General features: G+C 44.0%; 1 protein-coding gene across 2 annotated transcripts in view; it reads left to right on the top strand.

Moving 5' to 3' along the window:
* Window positions 1-27,311, top strand: part of NEMF (nuclear export mediator factor) — a 1,733,781-nt gene that overhangs the window by 1,249,092 nt on the left and 457,378 nt on the right. For both annotated transcript variants that reach the window (XM_069637407.1, XM_069637408.1), the window contains 3 exons: window positions 20,969-21,116; window positions 21,841-21,918; window positions 22,000-22,200. In XM_069637407.1, the coding sequence (XP_069493508.1) occupies window positions 20,969-21,116; window positions 21,841-21,918; window positions 22,000-22,200 (427 nt within the window). The remainder of the gene's footprint in view (window positions 1-20,968; window positions 21,117-21,840; window positions 21,919-21,999; window positions 22,201-27,311) is intronic.

Genomic DNA, 27,311 nt, shown 5'->3' with positions numbered 1-27,311 from the left:
CACTACAGAAACTTTTCTTCAAGAGTTAAAAGCTATCTTCAGCCTGAGTGCTCCAGGCAAAAGGCACTGATGACTTCTTTAGTAAACTGTTGATGGACAAGACCATGTTGGAAAACCCTGGTACAAATCGCCTATAAAAATTTGCCAAGCCCAGGAATCTCTGTACTTCCTTGACAGATGAAGGAGCTGGCCATTGGAGAATGGCATCAACCTTCTTTTGGTCCATTTGAATCCCTGGAGATGAGAGAATAAATCCCAAGTAGGGTACAGAAGAAGCTCCAAAGACACACTTTTCCCGTTTGACCAGTAGTTGATGTCTTTTTAGTCGCTCCAGTACTTCTTTGAGATGTATTAGATGTTCTGGCATGGTCTGAGAAAAACACAGTATATCGTCAAGGTAAACGACAACAGACACAAATAACAAATCTGAGAAGATACGGTAAATAAATCTTTGAAAAATGGCGGGTGCGTTCACAAGTCCGAAGGGCATCACGTAGTATTCGTATAGGCCAAAAGGGGTTCTGAACGCAGTTTTCCATTCATCACCGGAACATACTCTGAGTAAATGATAAGCGTTACGCAAATCCAGCTTGGAGAAAACCGTTGCCCCTTGTACGGTTTCCAAGATGTCTGGGATAAGCGGCATGGGGTACCTATCCTTAAGAGTTACTTTATTAAGTCCCCTGTAATCAATGCATGGCCGGAGGTCTTTGGAATCCCGTTTGGGGATAAAAAACAAAGGAGCACCTGCCGGGGACTTTGAAGGTCTAATGAGACCGTTACACAGGTTATCATCCAAATATTTCCATAGTACTTCCTTTTCTGTTTTTGATAGTGCAAACATCCTGCCAAAGGTTACTAGAGCATTGGGAGCCAAGTCAATGGCGCAGTCCTCAGGTCTGTGGGGAGGTAACGCCATGGGAACAGCTTCTGCAAATACTGATTGGTATTCCTCCAAGACTTTGTCAAGAGAGTGTACTCCAATGGTCATGTGAAGAGTGGTGGGATGGATCGTGACCTCCTGGTAAGGTGTGTCTTGGAAACAATGGGTTTGGCAATAATTGGAATTGAAATGCAAACAGTTTGACTTCCAGTCTACGCTGGGATTGTGTTGACCCAACCAGGAGATACCTAAGATCAGAGGAAAATGAGCCGCCCTGATAATGTCAAATGTGATGACTTCTGAATGCTGAAAAATGGTGAGTGGCAGAGGTTCAGTTGTCTGTACAATAAGTCCAGAACTCAAAGGCGTGCCATCCACCCCCTCTACCTTTTGGCCATGTCTGCGATCAATACGCTTTGCTCCAACTTTGTCCACCCAGAGTGTATCAGCAAAGCTTCCTGCGGCATCACAATCCAAAAATGCCAAGGTCTCCACTTGATTACCATTAATGGTAACCGTTACTGTTATTACCATAAGACGCGAATCTTCTGAGGGATCTGAAGAATCAATTGAAATAGTCACATAGGGATTGGAAGATTGCCCCCGATAACCTGTCCCTTTTAGGTACGAGGGTTCGCGTTTTCCGCCGGTTTATGAGGCAGTTCTGTACAATTATGTACTGAATGACGATCCGATGCACAATAAGCACTTAGGCCATGTTCCCTTCTCCTTTCTTCAGGGGTCAGGGACCGCCAAGTAGCTCCAATTTGCATGGGTTTGTCATGATGTTTGAGTGTAGCTGAAGGAGGTGAGGAGGTTCTTGTAAAGGAGGGGCGTGTCTTGCGTCTCTCCTGCCGCTTTTCTTGCATCCTAAATTCCATCTGAAGCGCAGCAGTCATCAGGTCCTGTAGTGAGGTAGGAGGGGGAAAATGAGCCAATTCGTCTTTAAGTTCCTCTCTGAGGCCTCGGCGGAACAATATGAATTGAGATTGCTCTGACCAACCTGTCTCCATTGCCAGTCTTTTGAAGGAGGAAATGTATGACAACACATCGGCTTGGCCCTGGCGAATGTCCATCAGGTCTTCCCCTGCTGCCATAGATACTTCAGGTCTCTCGAAAGTGCGTTTTACTAGGTCCACAAAGTCATCGAAATTTTGGAGAACTGGGTCGGTTCCTGTAACAAGAGGGGTGGCCCAGGCAAGGGCATTCCCTGTCATATTAGATATTAGAAACCCGACTTTAGCATGATCGGATGCATAGGTGCGAGTTCTAAATGAAAAATACACCCTGCAAGCATCAAGGAATTCTTTTAGGGTCTTAGGAGACCCATCGTACTTACCAGAGGACAAAGACATGGGAGGTAGATCTGTTGTGGGTGGTTCGCGGGCCGCCACCATTTGTTTCAAAAGATTATTCTCTGCTTTCATGTTTTGCACTTTGAGAGAAAGACTTTGAACGGCAGCTATTAATTCCTGCACTTGCTCAGGAGTAGCCATCCTTGAGGTTTGGTGGCGTTGCAAAACTGTCAGCAGACTCCACTGATAGGGCGTCAATATCCCCACTTCTCTCCTCCACCTCCTCACCTGTTGAATCAGAGTCTTCTTCGATAGGGCTGAGAGTTCGATGTGCTCCGTAGTCCTTTTCTTTTTTTCTTTGTTGTGTATGTCTCCCACAAGAAGAAGCCACAGTGAGAGCGATAGAAACGCCCTGACCGTGACCTCCTCCCAGGAGGGACCGGAAAAGGGAAAAAAGCGAAGTATAGGCAAAAAAACCCTGGTGAATCACAAAGGCAGGTGGGTATCCTGATGGAGGTTGGAATAGCAGATATCAGCAATGGGATGCGGAGAAGGTATAACAGAAAAAGAGGAAGAGCAGGGAAAATACAAGAGCTCCTACTCCAGGTAAGCGGATAACTGCAGGCAAACAGGACGGTGAACCAAAAGAGAGAAAAAGGGGGGTCCCGGGAAACGGGACCCGAGTGGAACGAGGAGGGGAAAGAAGAAAGAGAGAGAAAAAGCTCAGCAGAGCAGAATAACAGCATATAGCAAACCGCGGCAGCAAAGGAAAAACACAGCTGACCGTGAAGGGTTGTAATGCACATAACAGAGGATAGGGCGTGGCTAAGTAACGCAACGTTCACTTGAGCGTAAAAAGACTGGACCGCTAAGTGGACGTAGCACGGAAAACGTGACAGGAATTAGGATGTGTGTAATCTGAATCGGGGACACATACGCCAGGTAGGAATGCACCGCAACACTGGGCTTCTCCCTGAATGTAAAGAAGTCCCAAATGACACCAGTCCAAACGCTCCAGTTCATTGGAGCTGTCTGTTAGGCATAATCCTGTGCAGTTCCCTTGGGGAACACTGCAAAAAGATTAAAACTACAGGAGTAAGCAGTAAACCCAATTGGTAGCAGTCTGAACCACACAGATTTACCTGGTAGCTGTGGCTGAGCAGTCAGACCTCTCTCAAGATGAGTAGGACAGTATACAGAGCATACACAATAGGGCCAAAACACAGTGGAGCAAACAAACACTGACCAGAGCTTGGTATCAAAAGTATATAATTATTTATTTAAAACACACTTTAGGAAATACACTAAGCACTATAGATCAAAGCAAGTTCAAACACAATCAGAAAAAGTATATGCACCTCCCTTAATAATTATTTAGACAAGTCTAGGTCAAAACACGACTAGTTGTAAAAACAGATGCGTGCGCCTAACTTAGATGGCACTCCAATAATTAAGTTAGAGGGAGAGAAAAAGACAGGTCATGAAAATAAAACAGCTCCCAACACTTTTCTAATACCAGAGCAAGCTAGTGAAGGCAGAGTCTACTGTAGAGCCAAAGTTCACGAATGCATCTCTGAAAAGTTGGGTTGCTCACTGCGAGGATTTGCAGGTGAGCAGCCTTTGGTTAACAACATAAACCAGGTGGCACATCAACAGGCTGCAGTTGCGTGCCATCAGGCTAAACCTGAAGGCATTTGCTCCATCTCTGCAGGGGAAACATGTATTCTGACAGACAACACAGTGGCAATGCACTATCTGAACAAGCAAGGTGGCGTGTTCTCCCGCCTCCTCTGCACAGAGGCGATGATGCTATGGTTCTGGTTACTGGAGAACCGAATCTCGGTCTCGGCAGTTCATCTGGTGGGCACAGAGAACAGTTTGGCGGATGCTCTGAGCAGGCAGAGCACGTTCTCACACAAGTGGGAAGTGTGCCTGGAAGTCCTAGAGGAGGTCTTCTCTCTCTGTGGTACCCAAGCAGTGGATCTGTTTGCAACTAAATCCAACAGGAAGGACAGACAGTTTAGCTCGAGGGAATTCCCAGGGAACCGTGCACTGGGTTACCCTTTTCTGGTGGATTGGACTGTCCCTCTCCATTACGCTTTCCCTACGGTTCCCGTCATTCCATGGGTTCCCCTGAGGTTGAAGAGGTTTCAAGGGTACGTGGTACTCCGACCTCTTGGATCTGTCCATCTGTCCACCTCACCGGTTGCCTCGGCGGCTGGATCTCCTAACCCAGTCGGAAAGTATGATAATCCACCCGACCCACAGTTCCTCAATCTACATGCGTGGCTCTTGAGAGGATGAGGTATGATGACTGGGACCTCTCTGAGGAAGTGCTTGAGTTGTTGCTGGCTGCACGCAGACCATCTACAAGATCTTTGTACGCGTGCAGGTGGAGAATATTTGAGGCATGGTGCAGGGAACGCGAGATTGACCCTATCTCTTGCCCCACCACTACAGTGATAGAGTTCCTTCTGTCACTGGCCTCCGCAGGCCTTCCAGTCACCACAGTCATTGGATATTTGGCGGCCTTGTCTGTGTTTGAGATCCCTGGATCAAGGTTCATTTTTTATGATCCTGGTAATAGCACAATTCCTGAAGGGCCTTTTAAATAAGTTTCTGTCAACTCCCTTTGTTGTTCCAGATTGGGACCTTAATCTGGTACTGACATTTCTGATGGCTGCTCCTTTTGAGCCTGTGAGGCTGGTGAGTGAGCTGCAGGTTTTCTGCTGAAAGCCGCCCTTGCTGTGATTCTTTTCAGGATAAAGTCTCACTCGGGGCAAGGCCTTACTTCTTTCCCAAAGTTGTCTGGGTTCCGCCTATCGCAATTCATTGACCTCCCGCTCTTCTATCCTCCTCTGCATCCTTCTAAGGAGGAAGAGCAATTTCATCACCTAGATCCCAAAAGGGCACTAAGTTATTACATTGCGAGGACGTCGGAGGACGTCGGAGTTCAGAAGAGCTGACTAGTTTTTGGTGACTTTTTCTTTAGGCTGTAAGGGCTTGGCCGTAACTAAGCAAACGTTGTCCAACTGGATCATTTTCTTTATAGTGGGATTCTACCAATCAGCCAGAAAGGAATTGCCGGCAGGCATCTGGGCTCATTCGACTATGGGAGTCTCAGCGTCAACAGCATTATAGAAGGGAGTGCCTGTTAGGGATATTTGTCGTGCAGCAACATGGTCATCCTGTCATACCTTCGCTAAGCACTACAGTCTAGATGTGGCTCATACAGCTGATGCGCTTTTTGGCAGGGCAGTGCTGCAAAATTTCTTGGTATAACTTTCTGCCCTCCTCCTTCAGGTACTGCTTTGGGAGTCTATCAGGAGAAAAGCAATCCATTGAAGGAGAAATTACTGACCGTAATGTTCTTTCTATGGTTTTTTCTCCTGCAGATTTCGCATCTCCCTCCCATCCATCCCTGTTTAGAAAGTTGGTGGTTGGTGCGCATCTTAACTTTAGCGTTGATTTGGTGATGATCGTTTTCTGTCATTCCTGCCACTTGTCATACAAAAAAACAACAACAAAAACATTTTTTTTCTGATGCTACTTTTAGTGTCTATTGCAAATTCTTCCTCCTTCGGAGGTTTATGGTCCTTTCATTTTTGTCCTGGCTCATTAGCCCATTCTTCTCTCTGTTTTCCTATGCCCCATGGTGTGCTCGCGGAAAAAAGGGGGAAACTGAGGTGTGGGGTGTATTGACAAAGTATATATATGACGTCTGAGGTCCCGTCCGGAGCCGACAATCGGATGCTGGGCAAGACAGATCGATGATTGACGGCCGAGTCGAGGTCCTCTACCCCCCTGTCATAAATGTTGCAAAGCAGCATAGCTGGATGGAATATCTACCAGATGAGGAATCTGAGGGAGAAGAATCCATAGAAAGAACATTACGGTAAGTAATCTCTTCTTCGGTCTTCCATCCTCATTCCTCCCTACTGTATGGGCAATTTCTCATTGCTTGGCCAAAAGCTGCATCAAATCTATAGTTAGTGTTCATGCAGTAATGCATAATCCACATCCCAAGAGTTTTATGGATGGAATGCCTCAGCTGTGGACTTAGCCTTTACTGTGTGAGCGTGAAGGCCACAGGGAGGTGTTTTATTCTGTCTTGTAAGATTCAAGAATTGCTCCTACCATCAGACCGAGCAATAGAGGCTTTTTAGGCAGAATGGCCTGGGAACAAACCACCAACCTTGACCAAAAAAGCCACAAATTTACAAAAGGCAATGGTTTGTGCCAAAACAATTGTAGAGCTCTTCTGATGTGCAGACAGTGAAGGGTCTTCTCAGCCCTCGAGGATGAGGAATGAAAGAAGGTAGTAAGAGAAGTCCCCTGGTTAATGTGAAGTGATGAGACAGCCTTTGTAAGGAAGCAGTGTGTGTGTGTGTAACACAACCTTGGCCTTGTGGAATGCTGTGAAAGTTTCAGACAAAGAAAAAGTCTGATCCTTCTATGTTAGATCGACAAGAAGCTTTGTCTTCCACATCACCAACTTTGTCTTTCAAGGCCGTAGTTTAAAATGATTTGTGAGCTAATGTGTGAGGAATGCATGAATATCCCAGACCGGCAAGGCTTCCTAAAAAGTGGAAAATGATTAAACAGCCCCTCCAAATGTCTCTTGAATATTGGGTTTATTGAGGGGAAGACCAAATCTTCTGAATTTGTGTGCTCCAAATGCTGCCAAGTAAGTCCTGCATATGCCAATGTGTACACCATAATGAGCTAGACGAGGAGAGAATGACAGAACAGTGTCCAGCTGACAAGTGAGAGGTTTTACGTTTCTTTCCAGAGCACAGTGGCAGAATTGTGTCCATTTACTCTGGTATTGTGAGTGAGTTGAAGATTTTCTGGCAGCTTGGATGTTTTACAGGTTGTCATGCGATAACCCTATATGCTCCATGATTAGCATTTCACGAACCAGTTGCGTTCGAGGGCAACATTGGAGGACGCACTCTTCCTGCTGGGACCAGAAAGTCCTGATCGAGATAAAGAAAATGTTTTCCTTCTCGGCCAGGCGACCAAGGTCTAAGAACCAAATCCCTCCTGACCAGGAAGGGGCTACTTACATCATAGAGCAATGGTGAGATGGTTTGAACTTGCTGATCACCTCCTGCAACACAGGGGTGAGGGGAAACCCAAAGAACATCGCGTTGGGCCACTTCTTTAGAAACTCATGCACTGGAGACCCTAGACCCAACCACAAGGTAAACAAGGGGCATTTGGAATTTTTCTATGTGACAAACGGGTCCACTTGGGGAGCGTCCCTGATGTCAAATATTTCCTGAACTTTGGATGAATAGAGCTCCCACTCATGGGCCCTACTTTAACGCTGCTCAGTCTCTGTGTCAGTGTTTTGCTCTCCTGGGAGATGAGCTCAGTAAGATATTGTGTCCTACACCCTATTCCCACAGATGAATCACTAGATGACAAAGCTCTCTCGACTGTGTACTGCCCATGTTGTTGACATAAAGCAGAAAAGGTTGTGCTGTCGGGTCAGCACCAACCTGTGCTAGACCAGGGGAAGGAATGCTCTAAATGCATTGAAGATTAAAGCAATCTCGAAAACATTTATGTGAAGGGAAACATCCTCCCATTAGCACACTGTCAACTGGATTCCCCCAGGATATCTTCCCATCCCTCAAGAGATGTTTTAGTGATAACCACCACCCAATGAGTGGGAGGTCTCCAGGGGGCTGTCCGTGACTGCTACCACCAGTGTTGATCCACACACAGGGTTAGAAACTGTATCCCGCTGGCTGCTGGTCTTCTGAAACCAATTCTCCTCTAAATGCAATTGAATCTGCCTCATCCTGAGCCTGACAAAATGCACTGATGGTATGCCTGGCTGAAGAAGGTTCAACAGTTTCTGGTACCACCAGGTGGAGGTGTACTACTGCTGGGGAAATGAGGCAGCAGCCGGAATATCCAATGCTATTTCCTGAGTAGGAAAAACAATTACAGCCAACAAGTCCTGTTTAAAACAAACGATGGCCAATTTCTGGGTGAGGGAAAGCTCTGGTTTTGGAACGTTGATGGCGAACTAGAGGTCGAACAACAGGTTGCATAGTATCTGCAGTGTCCTGGAAGCATCTTCTAGAGACATGGCTTTTACTAGCCTGTCCTCCAGGCAGGGAGAGACAGGCATGCCCCATGACCTCAAGACTCCCGCTATAACATTCATGATCTTGGTGAATACCCGGGGAGCAGAGTTGAGGCCAAAGGGCAGAAATGCATACTGGCAATGCTTATTCATAAGTGAGAAATGCAGAAATGTGTTGTGCAGGTTCCAAATCGGGACATGTATGTATACGACCTTTTGGTTTGCCGAACATAGCCAATCCACCACACAAAGTGATTTGACAATCTCCGCTGGTGTCACCATCTTTATTCTTTTTAGGGGAAGGAGAAGAATGATGGTTCCAGTACCACCCAAAACACAACTGGTAGTTGCCAATCGGTAACCCTAAAAATGCACTCCTCAGGGGACATAAAGTGCCACACATCTTACGGTCCAAAAGAGGAAAATTACCAACACAAGGACTTCTCCTAATATACCAAAACAGTTTAGTTTAGTTTGTTTATTTGTAAAGTGCAACCCAACCCTCGGGTAACTGGGCGCTATGAATCTTTCAGCTCAACAGTGGTTACATAATGTTGCACAAACAGAATATGAACAGCAAGAAAGAGAACATTACAGTACATGTTACAATAGATCCTGTTACAGAGTAGTCCAAGTAGAGTACAGTGAGTCGTAATGTGATCCAGTTACAGTTTGTATACCTACGTTATGGCATGTATTGATTCTAATGTTGGGTGAAGAGCAGTTCCTTGACTTTGGCTCTAAGCGACCAGAATGAGGTGTCTGTTCTGATAGTCATGGGAAGTGTGTTCCAGTGTTTAGCTGCCAATACCGGAAAGCTGGCTTCCCCAGCCGTTATCAAGTTGAACTTAGGTTCAGTGAATGATTCACAATTTCATATTTATGTAAGTCTGTCAAATGATAAAATTAGAAACAATTTCAGTAGGCAGAATGTGTTAATAATAACCACATAAGTGGAGAATAAGACAAGAAGGATCACTCTTTGAAAAATAATATCAAAATGTATAGTCATATATATAGAAACCACACAAAATCAATCAATATCATCCAGAATACATTAGGACAATTAATTTAACACCACACCTGCCTGGTTTTTCTTCGGTAAGAAAAAACTTTGGGAGTTGAAACCCAGGCCTCTTTCTGGGACTGGTACTTGCTCCACAGCTTGCATTTCGATGCGCTTTGCAATTTCCTGCTATAGCGCTGGGCAACCTATCTTAAGGAGTGGTTGAGACACAGGAAGGGGAGAAGGAAAAGGGTGCAGAAACCCCTATGATACCACAGACAGAATCCAAGCATCTGCAAAATGGTGATGCTAAGCATGGTTATGCCGTGTTCGCCTCTGATGGACGTGGACCCATTTCACACCTTCTTTGTCTCAGAGGTGACTGTGGAGGAGAGTGTGAATAAAACCCCTTAGCTTGTCTGGGTTGTTTGCGGTGATTAATGCTCTGAGATCCTTCAGATTGATGAGGCCATTTGTCATGGTATCCTCAGAACCTGCTGAATGACCTGTCCTGGAGTGATGCCTGGAATGTCCTTAACGATAGGCCTTAAAAGCCTGTTTCATAAGGACTGCTATGGATTTTGCAGTTAATGAACTGTTTTTCTTAATTCCTCATCCTTGGACCATTCGAATAAATTGGACATGGAAATGGGAAAATCTGAAATCCGACCTTGCACTTCTTGGGCAAAACGTGTATGCCACATTCAGGTTCAGAGGCACTTATCAGCCCACATGCACGACACATGGATCGTTTGTCAATATGGTGCACCGTGGATTCAGGAAGGTCCTGATAAACCTGTCGTGCTTCTATAAGACCTGATTTGCAAGTTGCCTGTTTATCCTGAGGAAGGTCCTTTAAAAATCAGCAGTCTTGTGCCATAGGAGTTGATTCGCTGTGGCTAACAGAACGTCAGAATTAGCCTGCCTCAAGTGCAGTGCTGCATTAGAATTAGTCTTGCAAACTTTGGCCTCTGAGACCCTATCACCTTTGACAAAAGCCTCTTTCCCACGGGACTTGGAGGCTTGCAGGCAGTGCTTGTCATCTTCCAGGGGAACACGCCAGTGTTGCAGAGGCCTCTACAGCTCTAGCGTTAAGTGTTCAGTTACCCAACCCCATACTTCTCCAGGATCAATCTTTGGGCTGCCACACCCCCACAGCTACTCTCAGTTCCACCTCCAGCAGCATCACAGGAGAGCAGTACAAGAGCTGAGGATGCCATTTTGATCCTCTAGCTCTGAGGCTGCAGCAAAGTCATTTGGACCTGCTCCTTCAGAATCACAGAAGTCTCCTTTTTTCAGATCATTCGCCTTCCCAATGCAATGTTTTCCCTGTGCTAGGAACCATCTGCACTTTTGTGCGATTGGCTCAAGGGTTCCACTCATAGACGTGACTTAACTTGTTCCCAAAATGTCAAGGCCTTACATTGATAAACCTCCTTACTGAGAAGCACTTTCTGTATCTTCCATCTATTGCAAGCAGAATTCAAGCATTTTATTTGTAAATGAGCAGATTACCTCACATTTCCGGGCCCTCAAAATAGCTTTGACTGGGTTTCACTGTCAGCCTCCGATTCCAAGAATGCCTCCTCCAATTTCGCGCCTATCAGGAAAATATTTTTAACCGAGGTGGTTGCAGAACCTGTCTTCAAGGGTTTGATTTTGCTAGCCCTGTTCCAGGAGACAGGGGCAGGGTGGTATTTGCGATGTTCTGATAATCTGAGGCCTATCCTTAACCCTATCCTGCTGAAAAGGTTTATGAAAAGGGTACATTTCAAGATAGTGACCTAGTCCCAGATTCACCACGCCCCCTCGTTAGGAGAATGTTGAGTGACTGGACTGCCAGGATCCCCATTTCCACATACTTACCCAAGCATACCCCCAGAGGGTACATGTGACTTGACATAGGAGGACCTGCATTACCAGTTTACTTCACTGCCTTTTGACTTTTAACTATTCTTGTAGGTCTTTACAAAGGTCGCTTTACAAAGGTCATGGGGCAGTGGGGCCATCCCAGGATGGAGAGCATCCCAGGTTAATTCACATCTTCATTGATCTGGGTGACTGACCGGTCATGGGCAAGTCATCAGATTTGGTTGTTCTGCAACTCATGAATCGAGTGCTTTGACATTTTTTGAATTTCTCCATTAATTTCAAGAAAGCCTATGTGTCCTTCAAATAGGTTCAGGTCATAGTTCATGGGAATGGTGATCGGTATTCAGGCTTTCCTCCCATGGAGTCTGAGACAAATGTCAAGCAATGCCTCTTTTCTAGCCAGACTTACACATGCTTCAAAATACCTCTGCCGTCTCAGTGTCATAGGTTGCTGTCTGTTTGTTATACCAGAAGCAAGGCTGTGGATGCAGTCCCTGCAGTAAAGCCTGCTCCTGTTCCAATACTAGAGCGATCTAGACAATTTGATTACAATTCCAGGTAGTGTTCATCAGAATCGAACCATTTAGTCAACCATGGTCAAAGCTAACTGTTGTGACAAACAAATATTTTTGTTTGGGTAGCCTACCAGTCCAGCCTTTCATGCAGTGGCTACTGGAAGAGCACAAGAGAGATAGATACTCACATCAAAGCCTTGGAGCTAGACGATAGCAAGAATCTCCTGACGGTTTTTGTGACAAACATCTGATTGCGATTCCTGAAGGGTCTGACAGACAATACTAAAATGATGCATTACCTCAACAAAAATATGTATCAAGACCTGCTTTGAGCTGAGTTCTGAGAACATCAGAGCCCATTTGACCATGGGTCAGGCAGCAACTTCTCTTGGACATCTGTCAAACTGATTTGGCTATTTCTTCTTACATTTGCCAGTCATTACTGCCTGGATTCTTTGGCAGGTATGGATGCCCTTTAGGATGAACAGTCTGAAAGCAGTTTCTCCTCTCCTGTGTTGGATACTTATGATCTCTTGACCTCCATCCTGTGTTATGGTACGGCTGCTGTCGTCTTTCAAAGTTGAGGAATCGTGAGGAGGTATTGAGTAGAACACCACCTTTCTGTTTTCCTCAACTATACTTTTTATTCATTAAAATGTTTATTAACAAAATACAGATAAAACATATAGACAAACCCTTTCTGGACATCAGTAACCCACTGGAGAAAGAAAAACGTGTTGAAGATTATGAACAAAGCTAAGGATAGGAATAATAACAATCAGCACACTAACAAGGTTTCCAACTCCCGTATTCAGACCACCTAACCCAGGCAAGTTCCTTGATCCCACAGAAGACACTATTTACAAGACAGGGAAAGAAAAGCATCCCATATTGCCTTCACTCTGTAGCAGGTGTTTGTATCAACAATACTTGCTAAAAACCACCTGACTCCAGCCCAATCATCCGCAATCTTTGCGGGAGCGTTCTTTCGTTGTTTTAGCAATACCCGTCATACTCGTAGTTACTGGGGCCAAGTCCCTCAATTTCTGTGTCTCGGTTGGGCAATGTTTTATTTTTCATCTCAGTGACACTCAAAGGGGCTATTGGGGGAAACATTTCCAAGGTGGTGCCCAGAACGTGGTGTATCAAAATCCGTACTTTAGAGCAGAGTTTTTTGGGGCAGTACCATATCATATGAATAAACAAATCTTCAAACTCACATTAACTCCATCATCTAGGTGAACTTGTGTCCCTCATTTTACGTAACCGGTTGGCATTAGCCTATATGGGATTCGTTTGGTATTTCCATCCTACAGCCCAAGAACCAATTCAACAAGTCTTGATGCCAAAGGTCATTGGAAATACTCTGTCAAGTGTCCCTCTCCCAAGATATTCTCAAGGCTGGAAAATTGCATACGAGGATTTTCAGTAATGGAGCGTGTGCAAATATGCTGGCCTGTTTCCAATAAGAGCCAGACCTGTGGACTCAGAACAAGAATACAATGTCTCAGCTATAGGTACTTCCACTTGTCAAGTCCAGTCAACCCAAGTGTTGTACAAAGCTCTGAAAAGGACTTGGACATCACCATCAAAACACTGACCCAGTGCACTAAGGCCCTTGTAATGCCACGAAGTGCAGTGGAAGGACCCTCCCCCTATCTTTTGGCTCAGTTAAACAATAAAGTTAAAGCAGTAATGTACTCCGGCGAAATACCCCTTTTTATGTATGTAAATTCTTGGTAAAGTAGATGACTCTCATATCTCACCCACATAGGCCTTTCTGAATGTAGACTCAGGCCAATTGTGCGAGCCCCATAGTTCAAAATTAGAGCTTCACACTATGAAGCAAGAGCCCCCCTCCCTTTATTGTCCTTTTATACGGTTTCTTAGGTAATTTTGGGCTTGCTTCCTTGCTAAAAGTACGAGACAAGCGTGCTAGTCAAACACTTCAAACGTGTTGTTGGAATTGGGATGACCAGAGAAGCTTGCACTCTGCATTGCTCAGAAGCACCCTGTTAAATGTTTGGGGTTTTCAGGTTTTACAAGCCCATGTTTCCAGGGTGAGAGCAAAGAGCAGTTGCAAAAGTGGACAAACCCTCTGAAAGGTGAAGATATGGGATCTGATGGATGCAGCTGAGACGGCTACCGTTAATGCATCATAGAGGGCCTTAATCCATCTCAGAAAGTTGTTGAAAACCAAATTTGGACGGGATATGTGTGAGATGGGTCACTCCATCTTTTCTATATGTCAAGTTGTCTCATGTGACCCGTGAATGTTCTTAAGGCGATAAAGCCCATCTGGGTGAATCAACTTATGACTATGGCCTTGGATTCAGTCTGTTATCATTTTCATGAGTATTTTTTAGATCACTGTTCAATAAAAAAATGCATTTATAACTACCACATTCCTGCAGGTCCTTCACTAGCTTGTTTATGGTATGTTATGTTACTTGGCATTTATGTAGCACCTTATGTTTCATTGGTATGATCTCAAAGCGCTGGTAGGTTGAACGCCCTCGGGAACCATAGTTCAAGTCAGTAGAGAGAGAGTGAGTCGTATGGTGCGTGGGTGCACCAGATATGTGTGCAGCCGGTGTGGCAGTTGCATGATAGCTGCTTCTTAGCGGTAGGTGTGGTGGTGGGGAGGTCAGTTGGATGTGTTCATTCTGGAGGGTGGACACCCAGACTGATTTCTGGCTGCTTTAGGCCTGAGGAGACTCTTAAGCTAGCGGTGTGTACTCAGCTAGCTGTGTTTAATTAGGATGATGATGAGGAGTCTGTGGCAGGTGTTAGTATGAGAACAGCTATACCGAATGTGTCATAGTATCGCTGTGTTCTAGGTGAGTGGCGGTGTATAGGCGGGAGTAAGCGTGGTAGTTTGAAATGGTGGTTATCAGTAAAGCGCTTGAGACCGAGCACTCCAACCGTGCAATCTATTCTATCTGCTTTGTTTACTCTGTCCGTTCATTCCATTTCGTCCGTTAAATCTATTTAATCTACTAGTCCCTTCCATCCATTCCATCCACTCAACCCTTCATCCACATGATCTACTCCATCCATTCAAGACACCCACTTCATGCTTCCCATCGGTTCAGTCCACTTCATCCGTTCCATCTGCTTCATCTGTTCCATCTGCTTCATCTGTTCCATCTGCTTCATCTGTTCCATCTGCTTCATCTGTTCCATCTGCTTCATCTGTTCCATCCGCTTCATCTGTTCCATCCGCTTCATCTGTTCCATCCGCTTCATCTGTTCCATCCGCTTCATCTGTTCCATCCGCTTCATCTGTTCCATCCGCTTCATCTGTTCCATCCGCTTCATCTGTTCCATCCGCTTCATCTGTTCCAATCCACTCTATCCGTTCCAATCCACTCTATCCGTTCCAATCCACTCAATCCGTTCCATCCGCTCCATGTGTTCCATTCACTCGATGTGTTCCATTCACTCGATGTGTTCCGTCCTCTCCATCTGTTCCATCCACTCCATCTGTTCCATCCACTCCATCTGTTTCATCCACTACATCTGTTTCATCCACTCCATTTGTTCCATCTACTGTATCCGTTTCATTCACTGCATCCATTCCATCCACTCGATTCATTCCATCTATTCCATCCTTTTCATCTGTTCCATTTGTTAAATCTACTCATCCTTTCCATTTCAATCTGCTAGTTCATCTCATCCGTTCAATCAACTCATCCGTTCTATCCGTTCCATCTATTCCGTCTGTTCCTTCCACTCCATCTGTTCCTTCCACTCCATCTGTTCCTTCCTGTCCATCTGTTCCTTCCTGTCCATCTGTTCCTTCCAGACCATCTGTTCCATCTAGACCACCTGCTCCACCCACTCCGTCCGTTCCATATACTCCGTCCATTCCATCCACTCCGTCCATTCCATCCACTCCGTCCGTTCCATCCACTCCGTCCGTTGCATCCACTCCACTTGTTTCATCCGTTCCATCTGTTTTATTTACTGCATCAGTTCCATCCACTGCATCCGTTCCATCCACTTCATCCATTTCTTCCGTTCCATCTGCTTCATCTGTTCGAACTTCCATTCGTTCCATCTATTCCATCAGTTCCATTCACTCCAACCAGTACGTCCACTCCGTTCCATCTGTTTCGTCTGCTCCATTCGCTCAGTCGGTTCCATCCATTCCATCTGTTTCGGCCAGTGCATCCACTCCAGCCAGCACTCCATTCCATCCACTCCAGCCAGTACACAATGATCATGGTAGATTCCTTGGAGAAGACCTAGTTTCAAGTAAGTGCTGTAAAGTTTAGCTATGAACAGTACTAACATAGTGGCAAATGTTTAGCAATACTCTGTGGCAAAGCCATCAGGCCCATGGGTTTCCCCCTTCGTTCAGGGCAGAGAGGGCATCTGTGATGAAGTCCAATACCTGACTTTAGGACCAAAGTGGAGCGGTCAAATGACCTGGGCACTGCCCCAAATCAGAGGAGACTGCGATACCAAGACCACCCACTCCATCCCTGTTGGAAGGCAAGGTACACTCGCACAACCTACAATCCACTGAAACCGGGTCCAATACTGGCACTAGTCCTGTCATCACCACAGGCACACCCTCACCTGACCCAGATTCCATGACCCAGGCAGGAACAGGTGCAACCCAGGTCACAGAGGTGCAGACCAGGCAGGGAAGTTCATATTAGGGGAAGGGGGCATGGTACAATATAGAGCCCTCAGTTTAATGGGATGTCGGCTAAAGGAACCGGAAGACAGAGTATGGAGAAGATGGGAAAGAGGAACAACTGTGGGGAGGGGAGGCATGAGGAGCTGGAAGACTAGAGAGTAAGAAAGCATAATGTACCAAGGGATTCTGAGGTGACAAGGGAAGTACTTTGCTAATTTTTATGGGGAAATTGACAAGTCCCTAAAACTATCAGTACTAAGGGACTAGTCTCTCTGTGAATTCCTTGTATTGTTGCAATTGCACACATCACCTTACACCTTGAACGGAGGATAGCATAGGGACAACGCGCTGGTCTTGGGAACAAGGCCACACAGAGCAAGAGAGGTTCGAATTACGGATCCGCGCTTAGAAACCGGACTCGGGTACGGGGTTAGGTGCGTTATAAAAAATAAATAAAAATACAGTGAAGTCCAGTTAGGATACTTTGCATCCCTATATCATTTTATATAATGCCTTTTTGGCTACTTTTACAATGTGCCTACGACAAGCTGGTGGCAGCAGTGATATTTGTAGCATTTCCTGAGCATTTAACTTAATGCACTTTTGTATTTACTGTGATGTACTGTGACAAGAGAAATGATTATGTGCATAGATCACAGGAGCAACAGGGGATCTGAGGCAGAAGCTGTGTGATGGGGCCAGCAACGAACCCGACGGGCAAGAGGAAGGCATCCAATCTGTCAGGCAAGCCTGACCCACACCAAGATTCTGAGAGTGATAGAACAGCAGGGACGGAATGCAGAGAGGACTAATCTGGCAGAATACTGAGGTGCAGAATTCTATGTATGAGGACCGACAAAGTCTCATATTAGAGGCTAAGGCATGGAGCTGCGCTAACCCTTTGGGTTGAGGACAGCCCTCCGCTCTGTAATGCAGGCCCGGAAGAGGCGAATGGCAGATCTCCCAGCCTCCACAATCTGTCACGAATACAGCACACATTATCGTGTCCCTGGCACCCCTTGTACACCTGGGACTATAAGTCTATGTTGGATGCAGCTGCCTCTGTGGTTAGCAGTAAAATTTCAAGATGACGGACAAACTTAAAATAGCTTCGGCTAGCGCAGAGTGTATGATCCACTACCCAATTATTGTCACCTTCTGGCTCTGTGTTCCCTCAGCCCTGCACCAAGCCGCAGTGCTCTCTCATTCGTATGCTGTACACACCTGAAAGCCCATGAACAATCATATGCCCATGACCAATCTCACACAGTGATGAAAGAAGACCAATATTCGAGGAAGTTATGAGAATACAGAGTGCAAGGTGGGTGCGTGGTTTTGTCGCGAGGAGGAAAGTGCAAAAGACACTAAAGCCGAGCAGAGCTGTGGTGCAGGTGGGAGAAGGGTAGTAAAGTGGGGGAGAAAGGGAGAAATGTGGAGAGGAGGGTGAAAGAACTGCTCAGAAAAGAGAGAGCAAGACAGAAACACTGAGATGTGGGAGAGAAAGAACAGATGAAGTGGAGAAACAGAAAGGTGGAGGAAGAGGTGGAGAAGAGAGAACCATGAGAAGATGAAATAGAAGAGAACGGGGACGGAAGAAGGTGGAGAAAAGAGGAAGAGGGTCAGACGTGGAGAGTAAGGAAAGACCAGAGGAGGTGACTAAGTGAGGAAAAGAAGCAGAAGAACAACCAAGAAGGTGCCAGAAAGAGGGAGAAAAGCATGTGACGGTCCATAAAAAGAAACAAGGAGACTGGTGTTGCCGCAAGGTGGTCAGGGACTGGAAAGGTGAGTAGAAACTGAGAAAGCCAGATGAGAGAGGAAGTGTAGGGATAAGGAAAGGTGATGAGTTGAAAAGGAGGGTAGAAGGTGGGAGTAAAGGGAGAACCTTCGAAAGCCTAGGCTTTGTAAAAAGTCCTAGCTTGGTGGTGTGATACCAGGCTGCTTCAGAAGACCTACAGAAATGGACATTTGAACCTAAGTTACCACCGAGGAATATGCCCACTGTCCAATACCCACACCAACTAAAAAAGTCTGATGCACGACCCCTGTCTGCACCTCCCAAGGCACCAGGAGTAGGATACCAGGTATTCTACTACAAGTCAAAGTTAACCAGCACAGGTTCTACACAATGCTAAGAGTGAAGTACTGGGCACTATAAAAACCCAGAGACTGTGAGCAACTTTTTTCCTGTCAAGGCGGTGGATCTGTTTGAAAGGGAAAGGGAGATACGGAGGACCACAGCTCTAAAGAATCCTGAGCAAGTTATACTCCTTTTAAGGAACCCAGATAAGCCTAATTCCCTATTTTTCCATTCTTAATAGAAAGCACTTGACCCTAAGGTATGGCTTAAATTTGTCTGTCCATCCCTCAGCCATGATGGTGTACAAACGCAAAGAAAGAACAAAAGGACTGCATTCTGGGAAGGGGGCTAAGAAGCTTTTAGAAGATGAGGAGGAGATTAGAAGTATCAGGGAACCATGCTCCATTCTGGGCGGAGGAGTCTCAAAGCAGTTCAAGGATGGGAAAGGGATCCTAAATATTAAACTAATATGCTGCTTTCTGGATCAGAGTTCCAAAGTTTTTAAAGAAAAAAAAAACAAGTTTGAAAAGGCAGATTTAGTGCTGCTGCATTCATGAAGGTGAAGCCCAAAAGCATTGAGTACACAAAGACAGTACACACAAAGAGAAACCTACGTTGGGAATTGCAGGTGCATTCCCAAAGTGAAATGTTAAACATCTTTTACAAGTAAAAAAGAGCTTGTGAAAACAACCCAAACATCCATTCTAGGAATTCTGATAGGAACCTCAACTCATTCGATTTTGACTAAGAAGGACCATTACTTATTAAGGGAGTTGTGAGATATTGAGGTTATTGAGAGCCTGACCTAAAGTGGTGGAACAATAACCTCAACAAACCGCAATAGGAGAAAGCACTTCCAAAGCTAGAACTGATCCCTTGTGAGAAGATAATGAGAGCGACAGTCAAGAAAGATCACCTCTAGTGGCAATTTTGGATCAAGGAGACAATAAATTAGATAATCCTAGAAGTTAAAACAACTCTGAAGAGTTGATGTAGGTGGATTTATGGGATTGAAGTGTTAAATTAAAGCAGGGATCAGTAAGAAAAATGTAATTCTCACAGACTGTAAATTAATAACCCTACTTGGTCTAAACAGACCTTTAGTGTGTGGGAAAACAAACCTAGACAAGATACAATGTTGAGTATTTGTAAATAAAATATATTTGAAATAGATTTCCTTTTACTTTAGTTACCACGCCACACATGGCTATTGATATGAATATGTACTTTGCATATAATGGTAGTACATGAGCATACAAGGCTTACATGGGAAGCTTGGTATAAGAAGTACTGTCATTAATATATAGTTCGATAACTAATGCCAGGGATGCCATTTGCTTTTGATGTCATAATCATAAAATGTCATGTCGCTTCTTGTCGTAAAGGGGACATCATGCACTTCCACTACTCTTTTAATTTTGGAAAGTTGGCCTACCAGCCTCAACCATCTCAGATGGATAACCAGTTATTTGATGGCTGCAGTTGAGCTTCAAAACAGACAAGCAACCATATTGTACTGGATATTGTTTTGTAGAGTAAATGCTACAAGAGGGATTGGAAACTGTTAATTGAGTGCCTCACTGACCTTTTCACCAGATCCCATACAGCAACTGTTACTTCCCAAAATGCGGGTCTTCTCTATGGCGGTTACATGAGAGTCGCTTCAAACGCTTGCAATGAATTATTTTTTGGAATTTTGACTCTCAAGCTGAATCCTTTGTGCTTGCCTAGCATCTACATTGCCAGTTCAAAGGTTTGTAGTTTCATATTGTGGTGAATGGAGATATTTCTAGGATGGCGGCTGTACAGAAATAGCGTTTCCATCAAAGCATTGTTCTTATTACACAGGTAACATTATCTTGAGCTAGCCACGACCAAATGAGAATTGTTGTCCTACATTATTTTCCGCCGCCTAATGCAGCCTTGATTGGTCAACTGTGGGACCACTCCATTCTTTTCTTGAACTCTATCATCGATAGGTGAAAAAATCCACCCTACAGACTTTGCCTTTCTGCCATACTGATCATACGCACCAAAGTCTGGCATTTCACTTTGATCAGCATTAGCTTTTGAGGGTTTTTTATATATTTGATATCACTGCATAGCCGGCAGTGTCACACACACAGTTCTTCATTTGTTCAGTTCCTTGGCCTTTGGTTACCTCATCAAAAATCTAGAAAACTTACCGTAAAGCAAGAACCCAAACCATGACCACTCTGTACTTCTCTACGGTATGCTGACCCTATTTGTCCTGTGGGCCCTTCGGGGGATTCCAACCTCTGTTTAAGCTACCCTTAATATAATAAATTAATCAGTTTGTGACAGTTGAAGATTATGTGGCTATGCAGATAGACAATGCTGATCGAGAAACAGATGGCTAAAAATATTGAAACATTTAGAAAAATATCTCCAAGTCCAATAAGTTATTCTCTCACTAGAACGGTTTCACTCATCAGCCCAGTGCAAATGTTTTGTGTTTAACATGATGCATATAGTTGAGAGATTTTTATAGAATGACTGTATCATGCATTACATCATGCCAGCCTTTACTTTTGGGGTTTAATAGAGAGATGAAGAAAAAGCAGAAGCCAAATGAATCTGAAGAGGCAGAAGCTCCAGATGAAAAGACTAAAGAGAGCGATACCCACCATTCAGCGCTTCACCAGTCCTCAAAAAGCCTCCCAACTCAGCAGCCTGCAAAGCGTGGACAAAAGGTGAGTGCAACACTGCTTGTTTGTGTTCATACCTTGAAGATGTGTCTTCTTGAAGAAAAAGGAAATATTTGAAGTGAATGACTTTGGCGACTCTGTGGCATTGCTTAATTATTTGTTAGTTTACTACTTATAGTGATTAGTCAGTTTATAATGTCTTTGCCTGAAAAGGATTTTACAGCACTTGCTCCCTGGCACGCCACTTCATGAGAACACAAGCATGACAACATCACTTTTTAGTACATGCTTGGTAAATGAGGTTAAGTTGTGCAGTTTAATATAAAACCTTATTTTCTCAGCAACTTCTCACACTCTCATCTCTATCAGAGAAAGGCAAATGAAAAACGGTAATGTATTGGGGAATTGAATGTTTAAACATGTCCTAAAACTGGTAACCCTATGCAAATGTTGTGCCAGACCTATAAATCTTAACAGGAGACTCATTTCTTTTGCAAATAGTAGACCAATTTATCATTCTTCAGAGGAGCCAGGCAGGCAGGCCTAACATCTTTGATGGGGAAAATGTTTCCAAAAATGTCATCTAGATGGGCAGCAACATCTATTTATTTCTATGGAAGAAATCTGACCAGCATTCACAAAATCCAGTGCCACCCCATTAAATGTTAAAGCAATATTAAACAAGGCAAATACACAAGTATTCAGATTGTTTCAAGCTATTATGTAGGCACTCCCAGCACCATTTTAAAATGCATTCTTATATTTTCAGAGTAAAATTAAAAAAATGAAAGAAAAATACAAGGATCAGGATGATGAAGATCGAGAACTCATAATGAAGCTTTTGGGAGTAAGTCTCTTGAGGATTCTGATTGGATGGTTTCTTTGATTACATGCAGACGCCTTGCTTATCCTTCTGTTTTTTACATAGTCTGCAGGTCCAGTCAAAGAGGAAAAGGTAAAGAAAGGAAAGAAAGGGAAATCCAAGGAGGCACTCGAGAAGAAACAAAATCTCAAGATGCAAAACAAACGACCAGTTAATGAACATGCTGTAAGAGAGGATTCCAATGCAGCCCAAGTATTAAACCAGGAAGTTCAAGAGCTCACATTGGATGATCAGCAAGAGGACAAGGTGGGTGCAAATTGTATCGCAAGTCCAGGTGATTGAATGAATATTTCATGTAGCTGCACCCATTCCATTAGTTGAATAAGGGCACTTCACACATGTCTGCATAACCAAATAGCAGTATGTGTCAGGAAGGAGCAGTGTAATCTAAACACATTGTAGCAAAGAAAACTCTTCAAGTGTGGTGTGCAGTGTCAGTAGTCTGACATTTGTTCCAATTGGAGCGGGAATGTTCTTCCAATTGATGATGGAATTTTGATTAAATAATTAGCCGTTTTGCAGACTCATAGGTAATACAATAAAGCTTGTTGTGCACAGTAAATAGGAAGACTGATTCTTTTATGGGGAGCCATTGTTGTAATGGCATTGTAGTGGGTCAGTTTTATCAGGCTCAGTCTGCGGATAAATTAGGAACTATTTTTTAACTTCTAATTAAAATTCTAATAACTAACTTTATAGAAAGGTGCATTGGCCCAAGCAGGATGTGACTGTAATTACATTGACCTTATCTGGGAAGGATATATATATACTGATAATTTAAACACCCGTCTTATACGGTAAAAGTTGTTGACATTGATAAAACATCACTTGTGGTTTTAACAGACCTGTATAAAATGTAGTTCGGGAAGTAGGTGCGAGTTGTGGTCTAGAGAAAAGAACAAAATGCCAATTGTACATTTTTAATGGTAGGGGGTCTCAGTTCTTCCACCCATCCATGTTAGTTGTTTGTTCACATGGTTCACCGTCTCCTTTAGTTAATTGGAGAGTAGTCCTATTTCTACTTCAGGTATCTCTTTGTCATGAGCATTTACACAATAGTGTTGGATGTGCTTACTTATTTATCAAAGACTGAATGTGCCACACAGTTTACTTTTGAGGTGGTAATCCAATATAATGTATTGCACAAATTAAAACAAATGTACATATAAATGAAAACCAGCAATAGTTCTCACATTAAACTAATTGAAGAAAAACAGACAAAAGTACTGACATTGTTTATAGCCAGTTAACTGCAGGAGCATCGTCATTCATGGGCGTGCTTTCCAGACCAAGCCAGAAAGAGGCGGTTTTCCAAAAACTGAATGTAATGCAAGAACCTTTCACAGGCAGTGGTGCCTCAGAAGCTGGATAAGGTTCAAAATTGGAGCTCTTTATTTTATTTTTTTATTTTGTATTTGTCTTTGGTTTTTTACAAACCTTTCCAATTCAAAATAAAATTAAAGTGTATAAAAAAAGAGTACCCTAATAAAACACATCTTGCACATTTATATCTTTTACATAATTATATCCCCCAAAAAAGCTCTTTATATTATATGCCCTGGCCACTTGCTGCAGTGTTGCCCGTGCAACATAAACTACGCTCCCTGAATTGCTCACAGATCGCACTCAGGTATAATGATTTATCACACACTTTACATATTTATGAGGGAACAACGTAAGCACAATGTGTAGAATAAAACATAATAGACTCCTGTGCTTCGGTTGCATTGTCAGGAGCACTTTCATGCAGGGAGTGTGTTGCATTTGGTATTGCTGTGAAAGTTTTGTGCGTCTGAAACGGATATGTTGCCAAATTTAAAGGCTGAAGCATAGTTGCATTTCTGCAGCAAGTGCAACATGTGTTAGTAAATATGCCTTTGATATAACCACTAATATTGCACTTGCTTGTTAGGTTTAGGACTACAATGAATTGCGTTTTTTGACTTACCCTTTTGCAAGAAATGTTCTCCTGCATCATTGTCTGTGGATAGAGACCAATCCCAGAGCATCCTCTATCCAAAGGGCTGATTTCTTTTTCTTTACTCTTTTTGATTTTTTGGGAAGACCATTAAATAAACTGCCATTATAATATTTCAATAATATCTTCTCTCCACCACATCCATTCCTTGTCAGGAGGGAGACTTTGTTTTGCTCACTTTAATCTGAACATCTTGTTTACATCATTCAAATGATTTAACTTTTCCTTTGTCACAGAACACACCAATTCCTGTATAGCAATCAATGTTTGTTTATTTCCAATTTAGCCATGGCTTTCTCTCTAACACTGTTAACTTTTCTCCTCCCTCGTATAAAGCAGGGAATCCCAATTAAATTCTGTGTAATAATAAATTGATGGCCGAAGAGACCATTGACAAGTTAAAGTCCCATGTTTAGTACGCCCTTAATCATCTCTGTGTTCTTAAATATTAGTCAGGTGTCCCAGTTTTGTCTGGCTCTTGCAAACTTGAGCCCTCTTCCCTACGTTTCTGAGTCTTGCCCTTGTCTTGATCACTTGAGTTCCAAGATAGCTGCATATCTGGGATCTTGGCACCCTCTTCTGCAGTAATGCTTGCCACTATTTTATCAAGCTGAGCATGTTTTTCCATTTTACATCACATTTACTGTTTTGCCAGTTCTTCCATTACTGGTTTCATCAGTCTTCATCTTGCAAGGGTGGTTTGTGAAAGATCTTGATACACCCTACAGCACTTACAGTACATACAAATACAATGATTTATTAGGCCTTTAGTTTACACACTAAGTACATAAAAGTCACAGGTAAGTAGCGTCGCAGAAAAGCCTTAAAAAACATATATGCACATTCACCCTTTGGAGAAATAAAAGTGCATATTAATCATTTACCAGTGCAATACAGGTGAGTAGTCGGATACAGAGGAAATAGGCAGAACCCTTTAGAATCAACACAAACAGCTTCACTCAACCTTATAAAGCCCAACCCTAAGATGGTTTTGGACCTTGTGCCCAAAGAACACAAGTTCCAAAGCATATATTTCTTCAGCCAGGTTATTATAGGAATAGCAGTGCCAGTGGTTATGGCTTATGCAAAGAGTTCCAAGTTCAGATGAGTACCCAACTCAATCCAACACACTAGTATAGGCCTCGGGAAGGATCTTTAAACCAGGTTCCACCACCAAATGTCAGCTCAGATTGAGTGAGGGTCAGGATTTTATGCTTAGTTACCCTCTGGGAGACGGGGGGAGAAAGCAACAGGTTTGTTGATTTACCCCTCTAGCTCAGAGTTCTACAGATACCACGGTTGGAGATTCCAGAGGTCCATCCAGGCTTGTTCTTCTTTCTTGGTTCCTTTCGTGAGCATCGTCTAGACAATAGAAATATCTTGTTTCAAGGGATTTAGTTTTGGTTGGTTCATGGTACTTAGGAATTGGTTCCAGACAGCTTCCAGTTGAAGACCCAAATGAAGGCAAGTGAAGAATTCTGCAGGAGAGATGGCCATGGGACACCTCAAGGACATGAAGGACACAAGATCCAACGAATGTCACCAATGTCGAGAGGTGACAGGCGATCATACAGCAGTGAACACAGGAGCAGCCGCAGCACAGATTTCCTTGGAGTAAGACAGATGAAAATGCAGGAGCAGGTAACTTGTGGCATAAGCTGAATATCCGCCAAGTTCCAAGGCTCTACTCGAACGACAACTGCTGCAGCAAGGTAGCCCAGCAGAGAGTTGGTCAATGCACTGGTTTGTCCAGGGACACTTCCTAAGGCTTAGCAGGCACGAATCCTCAAGCAGGGTTTGAGACTGATTGTGTACCCACCAGAGGACCGAAGCACCAACGAAGGCCCTCTTGAGATCAGGACAGAGAAGCAGGGCTTCATCGGGACAACACTGGACTTGATGCTGGTCAGCTGCAGGGGTCGTCAGCAGGCTGCTAGTCTTCGTAGAAGTCTTGGTTCCAACAATGATCTGATTAACTATTGCAGGAGATCTCCTTTTATCCAAGATTCCGGCTGGGAGCAAGCCCAAACCCACCACTGGTAAGATCTGCACCATTCAAACATCCAGGCGTTGTCGAATCATGGACATCAGCGGCCATCACATCTGCCCAGCATCTAACTTTCAGGCACCAGAGGGTGTGTATTGGCACTAGACAGTCCTACCCCGTCCTCTGGCTCACACACAAAAAGCACCATAATCTGTGAAAGCTGCAGCTTTCCCCGGCAAAGTGATTTCCATATAAGACATTTCCTGACTTGAGAAGGAAGGAAGAAGGCCAAAGATCAATATGGCCAAAGTACAAGTGAAATACCTTGTGGCACGGTCATCTTAGGGTGCTAACCACCTTTAGTAGCTGTTTCCATTGTCAAATAACACAAAAACTAAAATATCATAGCTGTCATCAGCGTGTCTTAGGCACATTGAAAAAATAACCAAAGAGCCATTATATAAATTGTTATACGGATACTAGGTATCCTCATTGCACTTCACCTTAAGGTGATGTGTGCAAATGTAAAAATACAAGAATTCCTAAAGGGAGACATGGTCTCTTAGTGCTGACAGTCCTGGGGGCTAGTCAGTTTCCCTATAAGAATTAGCAAAACAGGCACGGGAAGTAAAGCAGAAGGCTTTACTTACCTCCAAAAAGATAGTTAGGACAGGATTCAAAACAAGCAAAAAGAAAGTCTATCCCATAGAACGTTATGGAGGGAAAGGTGCAAAAGAAATCTTTCCTAAAACCCACACTGTCAGCATCTGGTGCCCGAGGGACAACCATAATGTGTTTGTGGTTCCTTCAAGCCATGTACCCCAAGGCAGTTCATGAGCAAGCAGTGAAGGTGGCGCTTTGGTCTTGAGAAGCTCCTAGAAGTGGCTATTCAGAGGAGAGCAGGATGCCTAAGATGATCCCTACACCCAAGAAAGAGCCCACACAAGAGAGGGAGACCTGTAGAAAGGCCCACAAGAAACATAAGAGGTCCAATTCCAGGAGTGGGTCACAGTACCCATCCTTGTATTCAGCACATTAAATGAAAAAGCATCAATCCCAGTAGGCTCCTCAACCAAAGGGGTAATATGTCCCACAGCTGCATATTGTTCAGACAATTGGGAGGTGTTCAGGCAAAAAAACCTGATATCTTTTTGAAAAGCGTCAGCGTCGATAGCCTAGACCTCTACACCGGAGGGAAAGAACGGTCCCACCAATCCACTTCAGGCTGGCAGGGCTCCAAAGAAAAGTAAAATGCCAGAAGGCTTGGATCCTGTCCTGAAAAAGAAAATGGTGCACAGTGTCTCAGCACTGAAGTCTGGTTCAATGGCCATTTGATGCTGTTACATCAGTGCTCTTGATGCAAAATGTGGTGCAGTCACAGTTTGAACATAG

The sequence above is a fragment of the Ambystoma mexicanum genome, chromosome 14 (genome assembly GCF_040938575.1).
Source record: "Ambystoma mexicanum isolate Mex_15411 chromosome 14, UKY_AmexF1_1, whole genome shotgun sequence".
NCBI classification, from domain to species: Eukaryota; Metazoa; Chordata; class Amphibia; order Caudata; family Ambystomatidae; genus Ambystoma; species Ambystoma mexicanum.
This window is presented reverse-complemented; position numbering and strand designations above follow the sequence as displayed.